General features: G+C 33.4%; 1 protein-coding gene across 2 annotated transcripts in view; it reads right to left on the reverse strand.

Annotated features, from left to right (window-relative positions):
- The window catches only part of DCAF5 (DDB1 and CUL4 associated factor 5), a 141,827-nt gene that overhangs the window by 45,553 nt on the left and 80,195 nt on the right, over positions 1 to 16,079 (reverse strand). For both annotated transcript variants that reach the window (XM_074290471.1, XM_074290472.1), the window contains one exon: positions 7,252 to 7,465. In XM_074290471.1, the coding sequence (XP_074146572.1) occupies positions 7,252 to 7,465 (214 nt within the window). The remainder of the gene's footprint in view (positions 1 to 7,251; positions 7,466 to 16,079) is intronic.

Raw genomic sequence — 16,079 nt, forward strand, 5'->3', positions numbered from 1 at the left:
GCTATGGAGACTCAATGAAGATTGAAGCATACTACTTTCTTTTTTTCTCTTGGAATTCCCTTTTGTTTTGATATTTTTTCCCACAATATGACTAACATGGAAATACATTTAAAATGAATAATCAAATCAGATTGCTTGCTGTCTTGGATAGGTAAAGAAAGGAGAGAGAAAAATTTTTGGAACTCAAAATATTACAAAAATGAATGTTGAAAACTATCTTTACATGTAATTAGAAAAATAAAATACTATTTAAATTTTTAAGAAATGAACAAAGAATAATGAAAAAAATTTAAATTAGTTATTTTCTTGGAAAAGGGCTATTACAGACAACACAGATTAAGTCTTTAAAATTTAGGGAGAGAAAATTTGTTATGATTCAGTGGGACATTAAAAATGACAGACATGTTAAGGGGAAAGAATAAACAGACGAGATTAATTCACAATGAGCTTTCTTTTCTATTACTGCCTCCTAGATAGTCAGTTGGAACAGTTGACAGAACTTGGGTTTGGAATCAGGAAAACTCATTTTAATGAGATCAAATCTGGCTTCAGATGCTGACTAACTCAATGTGACACTAGGCAAGTCATTTAACACCATTTGCCTAAGCTCCTCAGTTTAAAATGAGCTGAAGAAGGAAATGGCAAGCCACTTCAGTATTTGTAGTAGGTGATATGGTTAGACCTTACACTTTAGAAAAATTATCCTGAGGTAGCAAGATGAGTTAGGAGGACCCCAGTTCAAATCTGGCATCAGGTACTTAACACTTACTAGCAGTATGACTTTGGGCAACTCACAACCCCAACTGCAAAAAAAGAGAGACATACACACAGAAATTATCCTCTGATAGCCAAGTAGAAGGTGATATTTATTGTCTCAACTAGTTTCCTAGCTGATTCCATGGAATTTTCTAGGAAAACAGTTTTTATCTCTTCTTTGATTAGCTTTATATCTTTAATTTCCTTTTCATTTTATTGCTACCAAGATAGCAACAATATCAGATAGAAACAGGGAACCTGTCTTATTCCTGTAAAACTGGGAAAGTGTCTAGTATATCTCACTGAATTTAATGCTCACTTTTTGCATTAGATATTTTCTATCATATTAAAAAAGTCCTGTAACTATACTTGAAAGGCTTTTTAAAAATAGTATAAATGATATACACTTTGTCAAAGTCTTATTCCACATCTACTGATGTAATTATGTTTTTGTTTTCCTGAGGTACCATTCGCCTCACACCTTTCAAATTGGCTAAGATAATGATAAATGCTGGAGGAGATGTGGGAAAACTGGGACACTGATGCATTGTTGGTGGAATTGTGACATGATCCAACCATTCTTGAGAGCAATTTGGAACTATGCTCAAAGGGCTATCAAACTGTGCATATACCCAGAAGTGTTCTCTACTGGGTTTGTATCCCAAGGAAATCATAAAGGAGGGAAAGGAGCCACATGTGCAAAAATGTAGCAGCTCTTTTTGAGGTAGCAAATAATTGGAAAATGAGTAGATGCCTATCAATTAGGAAATGGCTAAACAAGTTGTGGTATATGAAGGTAATGGAATCTTAATATTCTATAAAAATGCTGAACAAGATGATTTTTAGAAAAGTCCTAGAAAGAGTTATATAAACTGATGCTAAGTACAATAAGCAGAACCAAGAGTATGTTGTATACAATAACAGCAAAAATGTGCAATGATCAACCATGAAAGACTTAGTTCTTCTCAGTGGTTCAGTGATCCAAGGCAATCCCAATAGCTTTTGTATGGAAAACACCATCTGCATCCAGAAAAAAGAACTATGGAGATTGAAAAATCTATTTTTATTTTTAATATGATTAATAATATTAACTGCTTCTTAATGTTGAATATCATCCAACTTGATAACAGTGAATCATTTTGGAGACAAATTTCTGCCATTTTTTTGTCAGGATTTCATTCAAAAATTTTGAATCAAGAATCATTGATGATATTGATTAATAATTCTCTGTTGTTTTTCCAGTATAAATTGCTAGGGTTATAACTGTCTCTTAAAATAACTTTGGTCATGATTTCCTTTAGAGTAGGTTCTAAGAATTCTTTTTATTGCTTTTCTGTTCTGATTTTACTTTGTTCATTTTTATTCTGTTCATTTTATTTTCCTCTCTTCTTTATTAACCATCTAATTAAAAAAGAATAGTGCCAGCTTTTCATATTTTTACATTAGAATTTTTTAAAAATCATTTTGTACGGGGCAGCTAGGAGGTGCAGTGGATAGAGCACCAGCCCTGAATTCAGGAGGACCCGAGTTCAAATCTGGTCTCAGACACTTAACACTTCCTAGCTGTGTGACCCTGGGGAAGTCACTTAACCCCAGCCTCAAAAAAAAAAAAAAAAAAAAAAAACATTTTGTACCCTTTTAAAGTTACAATTTATTTATTTCCCCCTAATTTTCACTTTTGCTTTCTAATTCTTGCAACTGCATATCCAGTTTACTAATAATTTTATTTTGTTATTATATTTTTAAGAATATAATTTTTCCTGAGATGAGTATTTTAGCTGTTTCTAGTATACTGTCGTTTCATTATCATTCTTTCACCAATTGTTTTTATGACTGTGTCATTATTGTTTGCAGTTAAATTTGAGAATTTTATTTGTAGTCCCAAAACTGAAAGTTAATTTTTTCCTTAATATAGTTAAATGTTAAGTAATTTGGTACATGTGTGTTCAAAACATTTAATATTTAATATTTGTGGTTCTTTTAGGCATAAGGCAATTTCCCTATTTATCTGTAATGATAGTTTTGCTTATTAGAATGATTACAACTTCAGATTTCCCGGTTTTATCTGATGCATAGTAAATTTTGCTACAGCCTTTCATTTTGATTTTGTGTATCTCTTTGCTTTTTAGCTGTATTTCTTGTAAACAACACTGTGAAGTATTAATTTCTTACCTATTTTGTCACTTTTTTATTGTATTGGACTATTAAGTCTCACATATGAAATTGTGAAAGTTAAGTGTGTCTTTTCATATATATTTTTCTCTAGCATTATATTCTTTATTCACTTTTAAGTCAATGTCCCCAACTACAATGACAATACAACCCTATTTTCATGGATTCTTTTCTTCCATTATAGCTTGTCAATTCTTTGGCTTATTTGAAGAAATTTATTCTTTTTGTTTATTTCTATGAATGCATATTCAGTATCTGCATAGGTACAATTAAATAATTTTCTTTAAAAAAAAAGAACTTAAATAACTAGAAGAATATTTCATGCTTGTGACTGGGCAGAGTCATTGTAATAAAAATGAAAAATATTAAAGTTAATTTTCAGTTTTAGTACTATGCCAATCAAACTACCAAAAAGATGCTTTACAAAGCTAGATGGAACAATAATTAAATACATTTGGAGATACAAAGGATTTAGAATATCAAGCGAACAATTTAAAAGGCAATACTGATATAGCTGGTGGCATAGCACATTTAGCTCTGGGTCTGGAATGAGGAAGATTAGAGTTCAATATAGTCTCAGACATTTGCTTAGCTGTGTAATTCTGGGCAAGGCATTTAACCTCGGTCTTCCTCAGTTTCCTCATCTGTAAAATGGGGCTAATCATTATACTCAAGAGTTATTGGGAGGATCAAATAAGTAATTATGTGTAAAAAGTGCTCAGCACAATACCTAGCACAAAGATGCTATATAAATGATTATTTTTTTCTCTTCTCCTAATGCAGGGGAAATAATACTTCCAGATTTCAAACCATATTATAAGCAATAATTATCTGTACAATTTAGTACTGATTAAAAATAGAAAAGTGGATCAGTAGAAAAAACTAGACCAAAAAAAAAATCAGAAATAACTGAACTCATATAACTTCATATCTGATAATAAACTACAAAAAGCAAATTACTTAGCAAATAACTCCACATTTGGCAAGAATTGATGGGTGTGGTAGAAATTAGGCTTAGACCAGTATTTTAAATCATATAGCACAATAAATAAAAATGAATGCATAATCTCAATAATAATACCATGAAAAAATTAATCGTCTATTTTTTGCAGCAATGGATGGAGGGACAAATTCCTAACAATGCAAGTGATAGATGATTATAAGAAATTAAAAAACTTTTGCATAAACAAAATTAAAATTCTAGGTTAAAAATAGTCAACTGAGTAAAAAAATATGTGAATTAAAGCCTGAGAGAAACTGGACAGATGGTAATGTCCTTAAGAATAACAGGGAAGTTAACAGGAAAGAGAGTTTAGGGGAAAATATAATGAGTTTTGTTTTGGACATACTGACTGGAGGTTGGCAGGGAAAAATCAGTAGCTCTGTGAATCATTAATTTAGCAATGATAATTAAACCCATGGAAGCTAATGAAATTAAGTAGTATATAGAGAGAAAAGAGCCCAGGACAGACCCCTGAGGGACACCTATGGTTTAGAGCAGGGATTCTCAAACTACCGCCCATGGGCCAGATGTGGCCTGCTGAAGAAGTTTATGTGGCCCTCAGGGTTATGGCAAATGGGCTGAGGGGCAGAGACAGAGTATGCGTTTTTTGTTTTTACTATAGTCTGGTCCTCCAACAGTCTGAGGGACAGTGAACTGGCCCCCTATTTAAAAAGTTTGAGGTTTAGAGGTTTACAGAATTCAGCAAAGGAGACAGAGAAGGATTGGTTAGAGATGCAGGACAGTCAGAAGAGAGAAACCTAGAAAGAAGAGAATATTTCAAAATAAGGGAGGTAGGGATCAACAGCATCAAAGGCTGCACAAAGGTTAAGGGAAATGAGGATTGAAAAACGGTCAGTGGATTTGGCAATGGAGGATCACTGGTAATTTTGGAAAGAACAAGATTCAAGGTGGAATGATGAAGCTGCAAAATGGATTGAAGGAGTTTTAGAAAAGATAAATGTAGAGGCATTTAATGTAAATGGCTTTTTTTTTTAGGGAGTTTGGCTACCAAGGGCAGAACAAACAGGATAATAGGTAGTGGGGATGGAAGGATCAAGTGAGGAAGGGGGAAACACAGGCATGTTTATGAGATGGTGTTTGGTTAGAATTCTGGGATAGGAAAAGTTGAGGGGCATGGAAATAAGAAATAGGGTAGTGGGGGATGGGGAATAGGGGGGTTATATAATGACCTACAGAAGTTCAGAACAAAAACTCTATACTCTAAGAAAGGAAGAACAAGATGAATAAAGGGAAAGATACATCAGTTTATCAGTTGAAGTAAGCAGAACCAGAAAATTATATATACAATGACCACAACAATATAACTACAAATTTTTCCCCAATCCCCCAACTCCCATGAAGAAGTAGAAAGCTATAGCTATGATACACTTAATTTTTTTTATTTTGGTTATTTTTGTTGAATTTTTTTCCTTTAAAAAATTATTATAGAGGATGATTCTCAGGAAAGTAGAGAAGAGGATACCATGGAAAATGGAATTTTAAAATGAAATATATCAATAAAAATACAATTTTTAAAAAACTTAAAGAGAAAAAATTATACTTGATATAGCATAGACAAAGTAGCCTAACACACATAAGCATGTATACTTTTAAAGATTAATATATTTTTGTAACTACTTGGAAGTGCTATTGGAGCTCAGTGTTACTAGCTAATAGAGCCAGAATGTTATTAGTAGTTTGCTTACATAACATGTTCTAAAGGTGGAAGCTATTAAACCTGGAATAATTAAAGAACTCTAAAGAATTCTCAATCCTGAGACTATAGATGAGATATCACTATTTGTAATGCTTCATGGGATAAAACTATTCTGTAGCAAAATATTCTCTCCTACTCCCTTAACAAACTGAAAAAAACTGAAGCATATAAGGATATACTAAAAAAACAATAAAAAAGGAGGTTGTCACAGATTGTCAAGAATCTAAAATGGAGTCAGAAGTCCTGAGTTCTGATCTTCATTCTGCCACTACCTAGTTTTGTGATGTTGGAAAGTCACTTTTCTCATGTCTGATTAGTCGAGATAATCTCAGATGATCCCTCAAAAAACTTTTCTAAATGTTGAGATGACGTGAAGTAGGTTCAAGTAGGCTTTGCTGATTTTATACTTTGTGTCCTGGTTTTAGTTTCTCCACATTGATTTAATTTTTAGGTAATGGATTATTAATTTGTGAAGTGTAAAAGGCCAGTACAAGGACTGGCAATAAAATACATTTTAATGGGACCTCAATCTAAGCAACATGAATATTTTAGTAGTATATATTACAAGCGATCTAGGTGTTCCTGTCATTATAGCCATGCCCTTCCATAATTTCTTTACTTGTGAGGAATCTTCTAAGTCTTTTAACATTCTGTAAAGTAACAGGGCAGCATCTAAGCTATGTATCTTGTTATACAATACATGATCAATAACACCTCCATTTGTGATCAAACATTTCCTTAGTGTAAAGTTTTAGACCAATTCTTGTATGTATGCACATCATTGTTAGTGATAAACTACAACCTATATACTTTGTCTTTCCACTGCTTTTAACTATCTATAATTTTGTGAGGCTATAGTGTTTCATGATCTACAGTCATAAAGGGCTAGAAAAATGCAATAATAGTCTATACATTTTTAACCAACAGGCAGCTCAAAGTTGTGTTAAAATTCTTCACAAGAATGTGAATGCAAAATGTGAATGTTCATAGCCTGGGGTCCTCCACTCCCCACTTGGCACAAAAGAGAAGAATCAGTTTCTAATTTACTCTGACAGAAAAGTATTCACAGTTTTGTTTCTTGGAATGCAGTTGGGGTGTTTTATTGTTACATTTTCTAGCTGGTTAAGAAAATTCTCATTGATACTACATGCATAGCCTACATCAGATTGCTTGAAGTCTCAGGGAGAAAGGAAAGAGAAAGAGGGAGAAGATTTGGAAAGCAAAATCTTATAAAAGTGAATGTTAAAAACCATCTTTACATATAATTGAGGAAAAAAAAGATATTATTAAGTGGAGGGAAAAAGAGCCTTCTCATTGATAGGCTATTAAAAAAAAAACCTTTCCCATCTTCATTGAAACGGCATGATCTCAGAATCATTTAAAAAACCTGACAGAAAAACCCTGTTTTTCACTTATACTAACATATACTTTACTCATTAATCCACAGTGATGTAGGGCAATGGTAGTACCTATTATTCCTGAAGCACACTTTTGTACAGCTTCTTTCAAAAGTGGCCTAATTATTAGGATCAAACAGGATGCTAAAAGGACCAAGGATCAATAAACAGGATAGAACTAATGAAACAGAATGCACTTTCTTTACCTGGTCACGGTCTCCTGCAAAACAGCAGCTTTTCATGGTGCATGAGTTGAAGTAGCCCTGGTTGTCAAACTGGAACACAGGTAGGCGGGAATGGATATCATATAAAACGGGTGGCAGGCGGCGGCGAAGGGCCAGCAGCTGGGTCCCATTGCTATTGAACCGGACACTCATGGCACTTTGGAGGGATAGGTTGCCACCATAACGTAAAAGAGAGCTATAACACAGAAAATAAAACAAGAAAAGTATTACACATTGTTAGTGAGGAGTAAAAAGAAGAACCTATGATAATTTCCTTACAACAAATGCCTAAGAATTTTCTATGAAAATCTTAAGAAATTCAATAAAATGTCATTTTTCTAAGTTGGACTAGGAGAAGCTGGAGTAAAGCAAAAATATCTCCTGGATGGCCCTAGGCAAATCTGAGGAGGCACTGTGGTATTGCAGAAAGAGTGCTGGATTTAGAAGAAAAAAAACCTGTCTTCAAATCCCTGCTGTAACACCCAAACCTGTGTGACCCTGGGCAAAGCCTCCTCCATAACTGATGAATTGGACTACATGACCCTACCCCTCAAAGTCTCTGAATTTATATTTCTATCTAACTGCTTTTTACCTTGTTTCTAAACCTCCATTTTTGTATTTGGGAGATGAATAGCAGAAAAAAGGCATTTAGCACAAGACTCTTATCTTGTGATATGAGTCAATGATTCACTAATGCTAACTAAAAGAATATAAAAGAATATGCTTGTAAAGATATTGTGAAAATCAATGTCCAATTTTACTCTATTTGCCCTCCTCTCATTAGAAATTCAATAACTATCATTAAAATCAATACATATTATTTTATCAAATGAAAACATCTTTATTATGGAAGAAAAGTAAGAAAGAGGTGTGTCACAGAGCTAGAAAACCCAAGTGCAAGGCCTGCCTCTTCTGTATACTATCTGTGGAACAATCCAACTTAACCACTTGGTGCTCCCAGACAGCTACAACACAGATGCCAATTTTCATCAGTGAAAGTAGTTTCCACATTGAAAGTTCCCCATATTGATGATACCAGAGGTCTGAGCCAAAAAAATCAAATCAAATCCAGGATAATAAATCAATCAACAATCATTTAATAAAAGCTAGGCCCTGAGGACCTAGACACAAAATGAAACAATCCCTACACAAGAAAAGTTTATATTTAAATCAAGAAGAAAAAAACATATAATATAGGAAGGGAGGTTCTTAAAGGTTTTAAGAACTAAATGGAAATTATATTTGATCCTAGAAGTAACAAAGCTATTGGAGTTTTCTGATTAGAGGAGTAATATGGTCAGAATGGTACTTAAGGAAAATCATTTTAGCAGAAGTGTGGAAGGTGGACTGAAATGGTGAGAGATTTGGAGTAGGAAAATCAATTAGGAAGCTACTAGAATAATGCATGTGAGAGGTGAAAGGGCTTTAATTAAAGTGATAGCTGCATGAGTAGATGCACACAGAACTAAAAGATATTAGAGGCAGAAACATCAAGACTTTTGTTAATTGACTGTATATATGAGGTAAGGAAGAAAGGAGAAGTTAAAATAATGCCAAAATTATACACTTTTTCCCCCTCTGAGGCTGGGGTTAAGTGACTTGCCCAGGGTCACACAGCTAGGAAGTATTAAGTGTCTGAGACCACATTTGAACTCGGGACCTCCTGAATTCAGGGCTGGTGCTCTATCCACTGTGCCACCTAGCTGCCCCCCAAAATTATACACTTAGAAGATCAGAAGGAAAAAAAAAAAAAAAGGTCAGAAGGATGTGGGGCTTTGGGAAGAATTACAGAAGATAAGAAAGGGGAGCATATAGGACAAATGATATCTGTTTTGGACATGTTGAGTTTGAGATGTCTGCAGACTGTCTAGTTTAAAATGTCCAACAGGCAAATGGTGATGTGGACTAAAGATAAGAATATCATTATAAGGTAGAGCAGGCAGGTAAAGGGGAGTCAGAGGTAAAGAGCTTGGCTTACCAGGGTAGTTGGAAAAGGTGACTTCTGATATCTCTTCTAGCACTAACAGCTTATGAACATAAACTTTAAAGTACTGTATTATAAAGCATGTCTTTATATTCTTATGCAAGAAGCTTATTTATTTACAAATTAGGAAAGAACAATTTTCTATGAAGTTCCAATTAAATATGGATCATCACATGTATTGCATAAGGATTACCAATTTTTGTAACATTTAAAATTTTAAAATACAATTAGCCTTGGGGCAGCTAGGTGGCGCAGTGGATAGAGCACCAGCCTTGAATTCAGGAGGACCCAAGTTCAAATCTGGTCTCAGACACTTGACACTTCCTAGCTGTGTGACCCTGGGCAAGTCACTTAACCCCAGCCTCCAAAAAAAAAAAAAAAAAAAAAAAAAAAAAGAAAGGAAAATACAATTAGCCTGATGAAAGATTAGTAAATAAAATCAATATTTCCTAACTTGTAATAAGCACTCAATTAATATTCACCACCTATTAAAGTTCCCAGCAACAAGACTAAACAAGCCAACCAATAGCCTTTACTATAGAATTCAGCTCTTCATCCTGGCCCTCCAACCTTCCAGTGCTTTGGAAATCCAAACTCCAAAATGAAGAAATTTGCTTAATCTGCAATAGCAGTGAAGTGGAAGAACATGTATGTTGGGTTATGTAGCACTTTATTAAACCTGAAAGAAAGAATTTAGCATCCAGCTAAGATCTGTTCTTTTTCCCTTAGAAGTCACCTGAATCAAAGATCTAGAGTGGTAAACTGTGAGCATCATCAGAGGGGAGAAAGTCAGAAATTGAGCAACTTGGGACAATAAGGGAAAGGACTGAAATCACCAAAGATCTTGGGAGGCAAAATATTCAAAAGATCTCAGTACTCAAAGCATGAGCAGACACACCAAAAGGAAAGGCAATGACAATAGGAAAAAATATGGCCTCCAGATCTAATAAATAAGAAAAAGGAAAATACTTCAATGCCTGATGAATAGGACTGAGTGGATTTTGAAGCAAGCAGACCACACAGAATACTATTCCTGAATGGTTGAAAATAAATAAGAACATGAGAGCAGAGTTTATGGCCTTTACACCAAAAATAAGTGGCAGTTTAGAAACACTAAAATCCATGGTGACAAGTCTCAAAGGAACAAAAGAGAGGATCTGATTGGGAATACAAACATACAGAAGTGAACAATAATCTGGAAAAAGAAAAAGCATTAGAGCTAAAAGAAAGCATATACAGCAATAACTTAGGGATTGTAGGTTTCTAAGAATAAAACAAATAAAAAAAAACCTGAACATCATAATGCTCAGAATATTTGAACACAGAAAACCAATTGGCAATCAAAAGAATCCATTTCAAAAATTTCCAAAAAAAGCCTGAGACTACATATTCTAAGGCACAATGCTTAAATTTAACAATTCCATACAGAAAGGAGAAAAAGCTTTGACACAAATAATAACACCTACTTCACTAAAAACATAGGAATAAAGAAAGTTTTTGATATGTAATCTAAAACCAAGAACAATGGGGATTAGTTAAAAATCTTTCTAATAAAATCAGGTTTCACTGAAGAATGAATCTCCATTATTATCATTACTGTTCAAATTGTAATGGAAATGTTACTTAAGGCAAAAAAAATAGGAAAAAAATTGAAGGGAAAAATAAAGACAAAGAAAAAGAATTTTTTTTTATTTTATTTTTTATTTTTTTTTGCATATGACCCAATGGTTTAGAGAAATCTAGAGAGTTAACTAAAAAACTAAAACAACTTTGTTAAAGTTGCAGGATACAAAATAAATATAAACAAATCATCAGCACGTTAAAACAAATAAACAAACAAGCAATACTACACTGAGAAATAATAAATTCTGATACAACCAGGAAAAAGACCTTCAATTATAAAGGAAAGGAAATTAAAATAAAATAGGATGATTCTGAATTTTCTAGAAAATAAAGAAGGGAAAGGAATAATATATTCCAAAGCACACTGGAGCTCATGGTACATTCCAGGTTGACCTATTCTGAAAAACTGAGTCTAAACATAAATGAAAAAAGATGCCATTTGATGTAGAGACAGACATTCAAAACATTTTAGAAAGAAAACCACATTTGAAGTTATTATTTACTTCTCTTAATATCCCAGACAACAGAAATACAAGAAGAGACTTCTTTCTAAATGTACATAGGAGTCAAGTGTGAAAGCAAAAGTCAAATAAAAATGAGTGTGGGGAAGGACATCTGAAATATTATTCATAGTTAAATTTAATAAATAAATAAACAAATAAAACCAATGCAACCAAGATTGTTAGAAGGGAAGCAGAAAGCTGGGAAACAATTGTTTACTGTCAAAGTTTCTGATAAAGGTTTCTTTTTTTTTTTTTTTAAAGCTTTTTATTTTTCAAAACATATGCATGGATAATTCTTCAACATTAACCCTTGCATTCAAATTGTCCCTTCTCCTCCCCTAGATGGCAAATAGTCAAATATATGTTAAATTCAGTATATGCATACATATTTATGCAATTATCTTGCTGCACAAGAAAAATCAGATCAAACCGGAAAAAAAAAAAAAAAGAAAGAAAATAAAATGCAAACAAACAACAACAAAAAGAGAGAAAATGCTATGCTGTGAACCATCCTCAATTCCCACAGTCTTCTCTCTAGGTGCAGATAACCCTCTCCAACACAAGATCATTGGAACTGGTGAACTGGTTTGAATCATCTCATTGCTGAAGAGACAATCCATCAGAATTGATCATCATATAGTCTTGTTGTTGCCATGTATAATGATCTCCTGGTTCTGTTCATTTCACTTAGTATCAGTTCAAGTAGGCCTCTCCAAACCTCTCTGAACATCCTGCTGGTCATTTCTTATAGAACAATATTCCATACTATTCATATATCATAACTTATTCAGTCATTCTCCAATTGATGGGCATACATTCAGTTTCCAGTTCCTTATCACTACAAAAGGCTGCCACAAACATTTTTGCACATGAGGTTTCCTAAAGGTCTCATTTCTAAAATATGTAGAGAACTGAGTCATTTATAAGAATATAACTCATTCCTCAATTAATATATGGTCAAAGAACATAAATAGTGTAAGAACCCTTTGGACCCTTACTCTATTCCAATCAGTATTATATTAAAAAATTCAATAGAATCACATCAAAGCTCTATAAATAAGATCTTAAGAGTTGTGAACTGGAGATTCTAAGTTGATTATAGGAAATTAAGTATGGGCTTCCACATTTATTTTTCCTTGTCACAGAAGCCCAGTGTGTGGGTAACAACTACATGGAAAATCCCCCAAAATCTTCTTATACCTCTGGACCAAACTCTTCTCCAACAGGAGCAGTTAACCATGTTAAGACCACTTAAGACATGGACTGATAGTTTGTGCCATTTCCTCCTGCCCCACCTATGGAAAATCTTGTCCATATTGTGTGAAATATTCCTTGCTTTGCCAAATTGTGATCATGCTGACATATTATTTTGCTTATTTTAGTTTACATATCATCTGTCAATCAATGCAATTATTCTGGATTGGTATAGCTGTTCTGGAATGACTAGAAATCTAGCCCTACAAAAATAGAGCCCTGGAAGGAGGAGGCATCTCAGATCATAAAGAAGATCTGAGGTCCATTTCATTAGAAGAGATCATGGACTCTTTAATAAAGTGCCATTGACTCACACTGGTGCCTCAGTCTTTTATAGTAGTTGGGTTTCAGATGAATGCTTTAAATTAAATTAATTAAATTAATTAATTAAATTAATGCAAATTAAAACAACTCTTGAATTATCACTTCACACTTCTCAGATTGGCTAAGATGACAGGAAAAGATAATGATAATGTTGGAGGGGATGTGGAAAAACTAAGACAGTAATGCATTGTTGGTAGAACTGTGAATGGTTCCAGCCACTTGGAGAGCAATTTGGAACTGTGGCCAAAGGGCTATCAAATTGTGATCCAGCAGTATCCTTACTGTACCCTAAAGAGATTATAAAAGAGGGGAAAAGATCCACATATGCAAAAATGTTTGTAGCAATCTCTTTTTATAGTAGCAAGGAATTGGAAATTGAGTGGATGGCCCATTAATTGGGGGGATGGTTGAATGGAATAATTATTCTATAAGAAATGATGATCAGGCTGATTTTTTTAAAAAATGAAAAGACTTACATAAACTGATGCTGAGTAAAGTAAGCAGAACCAAGAGAACATTTACACAGTAACATCAAGATTATGTGATGGTTAACTATGACAGAGTTAGCTCTTTTCAACAATACAGTCATACAAGACAATTCCCTTGGGATGGGAAAAAGTCATCTGCATCCAGAGAAAAAACTATGGAGACTGAATGCAGATCAAAGTATTTTATTTTCACCTTTTCTTTCTAGTGGTTTTTCTTTCACAATATGACAAATATGGAAATATGTTTAAAATGATTGATATAACCTGTATCAGATTGCTTGCTGTCTTGGGGAGGAGGGTAGAAAGAAAAATATGGAACTAAAAATTTTACAAAAATGAATGTTGAAAACTATCTTTATGTGTAATTGGAAAAATTTAAATACTATTAAGGAAAAAAAATATCATGCATAGATTAAATCTAAAACCCCGAACCAAGAGGTGATTCAATGTTTTCTTTTTGTTTCTGATGCTGTTATTGTTTTTGTGGGACTAAATTACAAAATGAAAAGAGGGAAAGAAGAAGATAGAAGGGAATGTGAGATATGCCCTAGACAAAGTCAATGGTTAACATTGAAGGTAAAGTAACTTCTGTCAACATTCAGGAAGAAAAGAGTGTACAAAAAAATGAGTCTACAAAAAGCAGGACTGAGAAAAAAACTTTATTTCAATGGTGGTACTGCTGATGAATGCTGCTCCTATGGAAGAAGAGTTATTCATAAAGGGAGATATGGGGACTTTACAACAGTTTTTTGTCTGTAGGAATTTGGTGGTTAGGAGACAAACTTTTGCCTCAGGAAAAGGGAAATAAGAACTCCAGGGAAAACTGCCATCTAGAGAATTACCAACCCAGGGAAGAGATTTTGAGCAAATGGGGAAAAAAAAAGAGGGCAGAGTTCAATAATGAATTTCACAAGCAGGGACATAGAAAAAGAATCCTACCAGAGGGTGATATTCACTCTATTCCCTGCAGGAATGCATATTCCTAATAGTAAGACAATAGAGAAAAAAAGGTAATCTGGGGCAAGATCTATGAGGCAATAACAAAAACTGTTCAAGAAGAGAGAACTCAAAATAATAATCTCAAAAGTTTTAATACTATGAAAGATACAGAAACTAAAAATAGAAACTTAAGGTGAAAAAATATATAAATAATGAATAAAATGAGGGAAAGAAAGCATATTCTGATAAGGTCAAAAAAGAGATAGTTCAAGATAAAAATAATTAGCAGGAAATTCTTGTCTGAGGAGGGGTTAAAGGAGATCATTTGAGATACAAATGAGTAAGAGAAATTCCTGTCTTATTAACAAATATCTCTGGAACCTCTTGGATAACATCTCTGTGCAAACATGGTTTGATGACCCTAGTTATGTATAAAAGGAAGTTCTAAAAATGGAATCCTCGCACTCGATTTACACCTGCCTTGTGCCCACCAATTGGCATCCCCTGCCAGGCAGTTTGGTTTTTCTGGAGGCCAAATGCCTGTCTATCCTTTTACTATCAATAAAGACTTTGCTTTGATACAGCAGTGAGTAGCGAATTCATTCACTACCGAACCTGCCCTTGGGTACTTTGGAAAGGACTCTCTTAATCAGACCCAGAAGAACTGATCCATCTCGTCTTAGAGCCTCCAATTTACTCCTCATCAATTCTACTTCACTACCGACAAGAAAAAAGGCAGGAAAGAAATAATTAGATAAAAACAAGCAAGAAAAAACAACTACTAAAACTCAAAAACCAGGGAAGAGGGTAACAACAAAAAGGAGACAAAGGGATAAAAGGTGAGGAAAAGAGAAGGAATTGCATTTAAATAAATAATTGCTTTAAAAAAAAATTAAGCTAAAATAACCAATGTAATATAGTTACTGGGTTGACAGGAAAAGGAAAGTGGCTGGAGGTGGATCACAATTTGGAGGGAAAAAAAGCATTAGAAACAAATATAGGAAAATATAAATAGCTCTTCTAAGTTTAAATATTGTATTCAACAATCTAATAAAATGAAAAAATGAGTGACAGATGGTATACAAAAACAAAATCCTACAATCTGTTACTTACAAGAAACATTAAAAAAACAAAACAAAACAAAGAATTAAACACAAATTAAAATGAGAGACTGGAAAAAATTTACTATCATAAAACAGATCTAAAAAAGTTAAGGGTTGCAAATCATGCTGAGACAAAACAAAAACAAGCATTTAAAATTCAAAAAGGGATTAATAAGGAAACTGCATTATGTTGAAATGAAACTTAAACAACAAATATCAATATTGAACTTGTATGCCCTGAATACTGTAGCATTAAATTCATAAAGGAAACACTAACTAAGATTTTAATATCCCTCTTTCAGTTTTGTCTAAGTCCATAAGAAAGATAAACTAAAGGGAAAAATATAGAATTAAATTTTGACATGGGAGTATAATATACATGTACCTATGTTATCTACAATACATGCACATTATACATATATATATATATATATATATATATGTGTGTGTGTGTGTGTGTGTGTGTGTGTGTGTGTGTGTGTATTATATATATATACATATTATATATATATATCATGTATTAGGGCACTGAGATTTTACAAACTAAAGCAAAAAGAAAAATAGTAAATATGTCTTTTACTGACATAATAAA

Source organism: Sminthopsis crassicaudata, chromosome 2, assembly GCF_048593235.1.
Source record: "Sminthopsis crassicaudata isolate SCR6 chromosome 2, ASM4859323v1, whole genome shotgun sequence".
Classification (NCBI taxonomy): Eukaryota; Metazoa; Chordata; class Mammalia; order Dasyuromorphia; family Dasyuridae; genus Sminthopsis; species Sminthopsis crassicaudata.